At 52.4% G+C, this 10836-nt stretch overlaps 1 protein-coding gene across 1 annotated transcript; it reads left to right on the top strand.

Annotated features, from left to right (window-relative positions):
- The first annotated feature begins 2237 nt into the window (after nucleotides 1-2237).
- LOC122154199 (olfactory receptor 14C36-like) lies at nucleotides 2238-7730 on the top strand. Its single transcript, XM_042801425.1, has 3 exons — nucleotides 2238-3032; nucleotides 6341-6443; nucleotides 7549-7730. The coding sequence occupies exons 1-3, from the start codon at nucleotides 2238-2240 to the stop codon at nucleotides 7728-7730; spliced, it is 1080 nt and encodes a 359-aa protein (XP_042657359.1).
- The last annotated feature ends 3106 nt before the right edge of the window (nucleotides 7731-10836 follow it).

Here is a 10836-nt window from a genome sequence, read left to right as displayed (position 1 = left end):
GAGTCTGGATTGGCCAAAGCTCTGCATTCCAACCAACAGCCCGTGAGGATGGAGAGATATCAGCAAGGGTAGGAAGATGGTCAAGTGAGAGCAAGGCTGGTAAGCACGGTGGATGTCCAGAGCCTTCCAGAAAACAAGTGCAGGCGTAGGCCACCATAGGAGAGCCTGTGGTGGAGACGGCCAAGGGAGCTGACAAGGTTCAAAGCCCCCAGAAGAGCTGAGCTCTTCCTCCTGTTGGCTCTGGCTGTTGGCTGTGTCACCAAGGCCTACCAGGAGACACCTAATCCTTACAGCACTGGGGCCTCATGGCCCCCTTGTCTCCACCCAAGAGCCTGGCAGGTGTCCAACCACAGTCCTGCCCTTGGCATTGCATATCCCCTCAAAACACTGCCCCGGGAAGAGCCCTGAGCCGTGGGTGTAGGACAGCATCTCCTTTCCCAGGGGCTGGGGCCAGGGCTGCCCTTTGGCTTGATAAAATGCATCCAGGCTTACTCAGCATCAGAGCCACCTTTACATTGCCTCTGCCTCCAGTTTTCTGCTCTAACCAGCCCCCAGGGTTGCTCTGGCAGTATCGTCCCTCTGAGGGACCCATTAATGCTCCAAGAAACTTGGGCATTTACGTCTGACTTTGCCTTCTTGAGAAGTTTCATCAGCTTTCTCTCAGGGTCATGGACTGGGCACCAAGCCCACCTGAGGGATCATTAAAATGCCTTGGACTGGTCCTCTGCTGCTGAGCTGGTCCCAGCTGTGGGGGGAAGGAGCAAGCCACTGTAGTGCAGGGCAGGGTTGTTCTGCTGTCGAGAGGGTGCTACGTGGGTCAGGGCTGATGACAGTTCCAGATCACCCCTGGGACATTTCACAGGGCACTTCTCTAGAAGGACATCAAGGCGGGGGCTACCTGGCAGTAAAGGAACTTGCTAGGAATGGTGCTTTCACTGTCCAGCTGTGATGGTAGGTGGATATGGTCATGGATCTGTTCAGATTTGCATAAGAGACAAACACTCCTACAGCATTACAGTGAGTGAGGAATGGGTTTATCAGGAAACCTGCTAAAGTCCCTTCACCCACCTCAGTCTACAGAAAGCATTACCATCACCTTTCTGGTCTCTTCAGGGTTTATCTGAAGTTCTCTTCAAGACTTGCCAGCACAGAGATCCCCCTGGTCAGTGCCCTGCTGCCAGGAGGTGTCTTCTGGGCAGAGCTGGGGATATGGTGGGTGGGATGGGGTCTGCGAGCAGGGACAGGGAGGAGATGTGGGGACAGAGAAACAGTTCCTGGAAATTAGAGCTCCAAGCAGGATCCCAGGGAGTGCTGGGCCATTCCCTGGGGGTTGTCAGTCTCCTCGCAGATTCCTTTGCTTCTCTCTGACAGGGGCCGTGTCCTGCCCTCTCCCTCACAACTGCACCTCTGTGGTGGTAAAAAGATTTTTCGGACATTTCCATGCAGATGGGAGAAACAAGACTCCCCTGTTTCATTAGAGTCCAGTTACATTTTTTTTTTTGAGAGTAATTTTTGTGTGCATTCATCCTCCAGATAGCAGAAATGAAAGCACAGGGCAGCTTGGAACAAGCTTGATTGACACTGCTACTCTCCTGACTGCACTGAGCCACAGACAGCTGAGCCCTTTTGCCTGTCTTGTCTTAAGACTCCACACTTTCAGTCTTAAAGTTGAGGATTTCTAGAAGCAGTACTCAACAGATGTGATAATGGTGGAAAATAAAAGACACAGAGAAAGTTATCATAACACATGCTAAACCTCTCTTCTGCATCCCACACTCTTGGGAGCCATAAGTGCAGATATTGAACATTTCTATTAAGGGTGAATTGCATCTGACATCCCTTGTAAACACTGGAGGAGACAAGAACCAAATCCCATGTCCTCACGGCAGCAGGGCAGAGCTGGCTCCTTGGCAGCACATGGGACAGAGGTCCTGCTCCTCAGAGCAAACAAAGGAAATGTGTTGGAATTGGGAGTTGGGGGGAGGGATTTCGAAGAGAAATGCAGTGGCTTTGCTTGCAGTCTGTCACAATTGTCCCATCTTTTCCTTCTTAGGCCAGTGCCCCCATGTCAAGAACCAGCTGATGTCCAACAGCAGCTCCATCACCTGGCGTTCACAGACACACGGGAGCTGCAGCTCCTGCACTTCTGGCTCTTCCTGGGCATCTACCTGGCTGCCCTCCTGGGCAACGGCCTCATCATCACCGCCATCGCCTGCGACTACCACCTCCACACCCCCATGTACTTCTTCCTCCTCAACCTCTCCCTCCTCGACCTGGGCTCCATCTCCACCACTCTCCCTAAAGCCATGGCCAACTTGCTCTGGGACACCAGGGCCATCTCCTACCAAAGCTGTGCTTCTCAGGTCTTTTTCTTTTTTCTTCTGATCTCGGCAGAATTTTATCTCCTCACCGTCATGGCCTACGACCGCTACGTTGACATCTGCCAACCCCTGCACTACGGGACCCTCCTGGGCAGCAGAGCTTGTGTCCACATGGCAGCAGCTGCTTGGGGCGGTGGGTTTCTCAATGCTCCTCTGCACACTGCAAATACATTTTCCCTACCACTCTGCCATGGAAATGTGGTGGACCAGTTCTTCTGTGAAATCCCCCAGATCCTCAAGCTCTCCTGCTCAGGCATGTACTTCAGGGAGGCCGGGCTTATTGTGATTAGTGTCTGTGTAGCATTGGGGTGTTTTGTTTTCATTGTGCTGTCCTATGTGCAGATCTTCAGGGCCGTGCTGAGGATCCCCTCTGAGCAGGGACAGCACAAAGCCTTCTCCACATCCCTCCCTCACCTGGCTGTGGTCTCTCTGCTTGTCAGTACTGGCTTGTTTGCCTACCTGAAGCCCCCCTCCATCTCCTCCCCAACCCTGGACCTGGTGCTGTCCGTTCTGTACTCAGTGGTGCCTCCTGCAATGAACCCCCTCATCTACAGCATGAGGAACCAGCAGCTCAAGGATGCAGTTCGGAAGCTGATGACTAGATTTTTTTTTAGAAGCAATATACTGCCCATCTTCTTCTCCTTATCACTCGTAACAGAACTCATTACAGGACCAACCTGTCTTCTATATATTTTGTAGTTGTTGATTTTATTTATTTTTTTTTTCTGATAAATTTGTCCATAAAGAATTTTCATTACTCATACCATTTTGAAATATTTGTACTCCTCTTTTTTGTTTTGACCCTGAGACAGTGTAAATGAATTTCCATACCCTCTGCATTTAAACACTAAAAAGGACCCTGCAGTGACATTTTTGCTTAAGGCTTTTCCTCCGAGACCTTGTCTGGAGCTGCAGAAGCATCTCCTGTGTACAGAGCCTCTGCACAGTAGATATGTGACCGAGCTACCCTCTGTAACACCATCTCCTTCATGAAAGGGGATCTCCTCAGGGCAGTGCACAAACGATTTTAAGTCTTATTCCAAAGTTGTTTGGAATAAAATGAAAGGCTAGTCACAAGGTGAATAATGTGGAGTCTGGAGGAGATGAGGCTGCCCAAACAGCACAGGGGGCAGTAGGGAGGGAGCCCTGTGAAGGCAGGATGGCTCTGCCCTGGGGCAGCTCATAAAGTTTCAAGGGCCATGTGTCCGCTGAATGACCTTTGCTTCATTATCCACGAAATGCATATTAAAGTTGTCACCCCTGAATATACTAACAAAGATTAACAAGATCATGCTAATTACATCATCTCATAAAGCACCTTACTCTTCCCCATACATAGGTATGTGGGTCGGCCTAGGGGATGGACCCAAGGAAAGTGTGTGTAAACTGGGGCGGGGGGGACGAGAAGCAAACAAGTGAGCAAGCAATAGAAAGAAGTGAAGGAGACAGATGCATCCCCGAGGAACTCGGGAGGGACCAACACAGGACCACAGACCAGTGACCTCTATTTATTTTCTCTCTCTCTTGTTTTCTTTTTCCCTTTTTCACTTATTACCATTAAGTAATGCGAAGCATACTAGATCGCTTGCCATAATTCGTTATATACTTAGCCAATTATTGTGTATTGAATTAGTACATTGTGGGGAAATTAATAAAAGTTTGTGCGTGGACTTTGAGACTTGTCTCACCGTTGTCCACCCCACTGGGGATTTGCGAATTGATGTCACTTGTCTCTCTTGTCCGAGTGGGACGTGGCAATAACCAACTGTGTGAACTATGATGGAAGAAGCTAAAAAGAAAGAATGGGTAGTATTTCAAGAGTCGTTGTTGAAAGACAAAAAAAATGAATTATATGAACCAGATTTGGTATTTGTTAGAAAGGAAAAAGCCTTGGTGGTAAATGTCACAATTAGGCATGAAAGTAAATCAACATCTTTGGTGGAAGCAGCAACAAAGTAAAGAAATATCAACACCTCAAAGATGAAGTTCAAGAATTGATAAATGCTAATGTTATTAAATTTATAGCATTTCCTTTGGGTGCATGTGGCAAATGGTATCAGGGCAATTATGAATTGTTGGCAGAACTGGGATTGAATGGGGATGGTCATGGGCTTTATTCTGTATTTGAGGATGTTCCTGAGGAGGGACATCTCATGGGGTCTTCAAGGACTTGAGGACACCCTCTGGGGTTCTTGTGTCCCAGTGATGCCCCAAAGGATGCCTTTCCCTTGATGACATCTTCACAGAGATCTTGTCTCCCTCTGGGAAGTCTCTGGGTCTCCTTCTTCTCCAGGGGATCTCCCCAGGGAGTCTCTCATGACTGGGTGTCATCTCTAGTCCCATTCCCCTCCTCCCTGGGGCCATCTCCAAGGGTCCCATCTCACTTGGGGGTGGCCCTATGTCTCTTGGGGACTTCTCCAGTGGTGGCATTGCCCTCATCATCATCCTCCCAAGGGACTCCCTCATCCCCCTGCTCTCTGAAGATGCAGAAGAGTCGTGCATGACCCCGCACGTTGTTGTCAACCATGGCCATCACTTGTTGACATGAGCGTTATTTTTCAGTATATATTGCCTAGTGTGGCTGAGGCAGCTGCTGGGGAATGCAGGGTGGCTGGGAGAACACTTTGGGGCACAGGCAGTGCCTGAGGGAAATCTCCTGAGGGGGCTTCCACAAGCCCGGGGCCATTCAGCCGCGGCTGCAGATCTGGCCCCCAACTCCGGCGGGCAGAGTCGGAGCCTGGAGCGTCTCCCCTCACCCCAGCCGTGCTCACGCTTCTCCTTATCATGGGCAGAGTCGTGGTTGCTCAAGTCGTGCTGTGCTTCTCCCTGCCAGGGGTTCAGCCAGCTGTGAGAGCTCTCCATCAGCCTCTTCAAAGACCTGATTAAGACCGTGGTGGGCAAAACCAAGAAAGAGATGAGGAAGAAAGCGCGGATGGGCCTGCTCCCGCTCTTCTTTCGCATGACTGAACAGGGCCAGCTCGTGGCCAAGGTACAGATTTCAAAACTCAGCACTGGTGCGGGGAAGGCACCCTCAGCTGTTTGGGCCAGGGCCCGTCACAGCTTCCCAAAGGTGGGATCACCCCAGGAACAAAGCCAAAGCTGTTTGGTTGGAAAAGGGATGAGAAGTCAAAAACCTTCCATGGTTTCTGTTAAGCTTGAGTGAATCTCACACATGTAATGTCATCGAGGGGCAGAGGCAGGGCTCAGCAGTGGGTGCAAAGGAAAAGGCCGTCCTGGGAACATGCTGGGGTGTCTGACCATGGGGCTCTGGGACACAGTGGGGGGCACCAGGGAGGTCCCAGGGAACTTGAAGGCAAAGGGGGGCCTAGAGGCACCCCGAGATCCCCCAGGTGCCCAAGGCTGAGCCAGCCCTGTGCTCCCCCAGGGGACACCCTGCGTGGGCGGTGGGTCACCGTGGGGCCCTTTGCAACCTCCCTTTGTGACACCCCACTGCCCTGCGTGTGCTCAGCACGGCTGAGGCCCCCAGCCCACAGTGTCCGGTAGGACGGTGAGGGGACAGGGCAGGAGCACGGGGCCGGTGAGGAGCCCCTGAGAGCAGCCCACGTCTTTCCCCACCACCCCCATGGCACAGAGACCTTCAGCCAAAGCTTCCCCCTTCCCCACCCCTGCCCCTTCCCTCTGTCCCACAGGACGGCAGAGAGACCCCCCAGCCGCCCCAGGGTGGCCTGGCAGGAGGACGGGGCTCCCCAGGAGAGCAGCTCTCTGCCGGAGCCCCATGAGGGGTGCTGAGGGGTCTAAAGTGGTGGTGTAGGGTCTAGGGGCCAGGCCCCCAGTGCAGTGGGGTTTCTTAGGGTGCTCAAAGTCCCGCACAGGGGCCTGGGGTGCACCGAAAGACTCAGGAGGGGTCCTGAGGGCACTAGAGACTTCCTAAGAGAGCTACAGGGCAAAGGGAGGAGTCGGTGGTTGGACTGTGCCCCAGAGCCCCGTGCTCTCTCCAGCTGGTGCAGGACAGCAGCAGGGCTGAGGACTCTGTGACTCAGAGCCTGCCGTACCTGGAGGACGACCAGGTCACCTTGCGAGAGGCGGCCGTCAGGTTCCTCGGTGAGCCACAGCCCCTGGGGTCCCTCTTTTGGCAGCCCGGCCCCAGCCCCTGCCGCTGCGCTGGCAGCGAGGAGCAGCCCTGGGGCTGCCAGAGCCCCGGCTGCCCCGTGCAGGGCCTTGGCCTCCCTCTCCCAGCCCTGCCCACGCTGGTGGCCTTGGTGGCCGCCTTGCCCGGTCCCTGCCGCCTCAGCTACTGGCCTGCCCTGGGCTCAGCCCTGCGGAGGGGCAGGAGAGTGTGCAGCCGAGCCGGCGGGGCCGGGGGCTGCGCTGCTGGGAGCGTGCTGGGCAGCGGGCGCTCAGACGATGCTCTGTGCCCAGGGCTTGCTGTGTGGCCCCTCAGGGACCAAAGCCAGGAGAAGCTGCCCGAGATCTGCACCAGTGAGTCGAGAGCACGGGCTGGAGGGGATGCCAGGGGGTCTCTGCACACACGGGGGCTCATCTCGGCTCTGTTCCTTTCGCTCCCAGCCCTGCAGCCCCTGCAGAATGACAGAGAACCCTCCATCTGTTCCCTGGCAGCTCAGACCATCTGCATTCTGAGCTCGCAAACGCAGCAGCAGACACCAGGACGCACCCTGCGAGCGCTGGGCTGCTGGTGCTGCTAAGCCAGGCTGAGGGGCGACTTCCCTCTGGGAAACGGCTGCAATTTAATAAAGCTGGGACAAGCTGTCGTGGTTTGAGCCTGGTCAGCAGCTAAATGCCACGCAGCCGCTCACCCACCCTCCCCCACCTGGGACCAGGGAGGGAATCGGAGGGGCAAAGGGAGACTCGCGGGTTGAGATAAACAGTTTAATGAGAGTAATAAAATAATACGGTGACAGTATAAACGGGTAATGTACAATACAGCTGCTCACCGCCCACCGACTGACACCCACCTGCTCCCGGCCAGCGATCCCGAAACACACAGACCCCGTGGCAACACTCCCGGAAGTGAGAGCCCACGCCTTCCCGCCCACTCCTGCCTTTATATCGTGAGCATAATGTCACATGACATGGCATAGCGGCCAATCCAGGCCCAGCGCTCCAGCTGTGCTCCGCCCCCCCACGCGCCCACACACAGGCAGGGCAGGCGGAGCTGGAGAGTCCCTGAAATCTCCGTGTGCATCAGCACTCCTCCAGCGACCAAAACGAACAGCAACTGTATTCCAGCCCCAACCAGGACAGAAGACACAGGGTAAAAGGAGGAGGAAGAAGAGCAGGAGCAAGAGGATGAACAGGAGGAAGAACAGAAGGATGACGATGACAGAACCAGAGGAGGAGGAGGAAGAGGAAGAACAAAGAGAAGGCTGAAGAGGAAAAGCCTCCACATTCTCTCTAGAATGTCAGCACATCAAAATTCTGGGATGGAGCATCTGCTCTATTGGTTTGCCCAAGGGGATTCCCTAAATCCAAGCCCACCAGTGAAGCCATTCCACCAGTCGTTGCATGCCGTGCTGTTGTGGTTTGGGCCTGATTGGCAACCAACCACCGCAGCTAATCACCCTCCCTTCCCCCTCCCCACCTGGGAATGGGGGAGGGGATTAGAGGGGTGAAGGGAGACTTGCAGGCTGAGATAAGAACAGTTTAATAATGGCAATAAAATGAAAACAATAACGATGATGGGGGGAAAACAAAAAGAAATACATAAACAGGCAATGTACAGCGTAATTGCTCACCACTCGATAACCAATATCCAGCCCGTTCCCGGCCAGCGACCCCGAGATACCAAGATCCCACAATCGCAATCCCGGAATCGAGAGCGCTCCTTCCCAACCACCCCTCCTTTATATAGTGAGCATGATATTCCATGATATGGAATATTTCACTGGCCAGTTAGGGTCAGGTGCTCTGTCTGTTCTCCCTCCCTGCTCCCTGTGCCCTTGTGCACGGGCAGGACATGGGGAGTTGGAGAGTCCTTGAAGTCTCAGCAGCAGCTGAAAACATCAGTGTGCTATCAGCATTTTTCCCATACCAAACCCAAAGCTAAATCCAAAACACAGCACTCATCTAGCCCCTGAAAAGGAATATTAACTCTATTTCAGCCCAAACTAAGACACGTGCCCACCACCCCTCTCGGGAACAGACGGGACAGCTCCAGAAACAGAAGACCAGTGCAAGAGGATCCCCATCACCTGGTCACATTGGGAGAATTCTAGCTCCATGAAATGATTATTGAAAATGAAACACAGAGAACAGCATCCGCCATCAGAACGCTTTCAGTGGTAGTTTTAGCTGCTGCAGAGCTGCAGGTTGATGACCTTCCCATCACTCTCACAGGACCCCAAGAGAAATAATACCTGGCAAACAGTAACTCTGCCCAGAGCCCATACCTCTCTACCTTTTAAAGGTCGAGGAGCTCAACCTACAGCTCTGGAGGTATAAACCAGCCTATACTTACACCCTGTGTCTACCTACACAGTGATCTCTCCAGAAAGCTAAATCATGATTACCTTTGAAAGAGGATGGAATTGGGCAGGGGGGAAAGGGGAAGAAAGAAACAAACTCCTGCAGAGCAAGGGAAAGCGTAGGCACACCATGAAAAAAGAGAGGAGCGGAGTTATCCCGAAGGCCAGCTCAGCCCAACTCACTTTCACTGGCGAAAAGCTGCGTGGCTCAGAGGAAAAATATCTGACTTTGGATGCTGGGATGCTCACAAATGTCTGAGTTCATATCTGAAACAGCAGAAAAATCTTGACACGGCTCCTTTTCCCTGTCCTCATACCTGCGTGCATGCTGTGCCTTCCTCATTTCCCTCAAGTCCTCCCAGACTAACAGGGAAGGAGCTTCTGTCCAGTCCCTGTGCCAGGAAGCAAAACAGTTTCAACCACTAAGGGGGCAGCAAATAACCGCCCCTGCAGAATCCAAGGGGCAGATGCACCTCGGCCTCGGATGTGCCCGGAGCTGCCCTGAGCCCCACGAGCCCCTGGCACCCCGGCGTTTCCTTGGCCCCGAAGCCCGGCAGGGACGGCCAGCTCTGGGGAGCCCCAGGGACAGACATCAAGGACAGTGGTCAGTCCCCGTGGGGAGAGTGACGGGGCTCCGTCCTTCCTTCTGGCCCCAGGAGGAGGCCTGATTGGGTTTTAATTTCAAACATGAAATGCGTCACTTTTTTTCACATTTGGAGTGAAAGCAAAGGGCTAAAATCAGCTTCCCCTGGGGTGACCTGATAGAGAAACCCCGCAGACACAACAAGCCCTTACGGACAGTAAAAAAACGTCAAATCCCAGGGAAAAGGACAAGCGCAGTCACACACCAGCACATCTGCACAGCCCCAACTGGGACAACCAACCTGTTGGGGTTCTTTGAAATTGCAGCGGTGTAAAAGTTCAGGTTTTTAGCCCAAAGCTTCCCCCTCCTTGGCGCTCCCGCCCCCCCACTGCGGGGTCCCGGGGAGAGCGGGGGGGCGAGTGGCCGTGACACAGTTTGGGGGCTGCTGGAGGGAAAAGCGGGGCCGGGGAATTCTGCAGGAGTTCGAGGTCAGGGGTACTGAGATCCACACGGACACGGCTGCAACAAAAATAGTCAGAAGTCTCTTCAGGGAGGGAGAATGTGGCGTAAATACACTGAGATGACTGACAGACAAAATACTTGATAGAGGACGTGGAAACCAAAATTCTCAAAGATCTGCAGGAAGAAAATTCAGTCAGCCATACAGAACAAAGTGAGTGTTTTAAAAGGAGTAATTTGCACTTTTCTGGGTTAGCCAAATCTCTGCATACAAACATCACTTCTTCAGAAATACATTACTAAATAGTAGGTTATTCTCCCAGACAAACAGTTTACATTTACATCCTGACAGGCAAAGAACAACCTTCAGCATCGGAAAGAACATGGATTAGGTTGAAAAGTCTCTCTCCAACCTTGCTGCTAGGATCATGGCTTGCATATTTAAAGCACCTAAACCACTGCTTTTGAGAAAGTGCCCAACTGGGCTGCTGAAAACAACCTAAACCAATGGCCTGGAAAATTCAAATCTATGAAAGTTGATTTCTTCTTTGTTTTAATCCATTTCCTCTCAAAGCCATTTAAACAAACTTTCCAATCCTAATTTATTGCTGAAGATGTCGCAGCAGTATTACAAAAAAGCTTCTCATGGTTTAGCACCTGTCATTAGCTAAGCACCAGTTTTTAAAATCCACTTGGAAGATTACAGCTTCACACTGTACCGTGTTTCTAACTAACTTGTAACATACTTACTTCATAATTCTTGTGATCTAGAAGCCAAAAACCTTCAATAAGCTTCACAAGACCCCAAGGGATGGCAAAGGTAGTTGGGAAGGAGTTGACTGAAGTTTGTTTTGTTCAGAAAGGAACGTGTGATATTTAGCAGCAAGCATGTTGCCTGGTATCGAGTACCTAATTAAGGCTAATAAATGTGTAAGGCCAAAAATGTATCACGTTACATTTAGAAAAACAT

Source organism: Tyto alba, unplaced genomic scaffold (genome assembly GCF_018691265.1).
Source record: "Tyto alba isolate M040663 unplaced genomic scaffold, T.alba_DEE_v4.0 Super-Scaffold_34, whole genome shotgun sequence".
NCBI classification, from domain to species: domain Eukaryota; kingdom Metazoa; phylum Chordata; class Aves; order Strigiformes; family Tytonidae; genus Tyto; species Tyto alba.
This window is presented reverse-complemented; position numbering and strand designations above follow the sequence as displayed.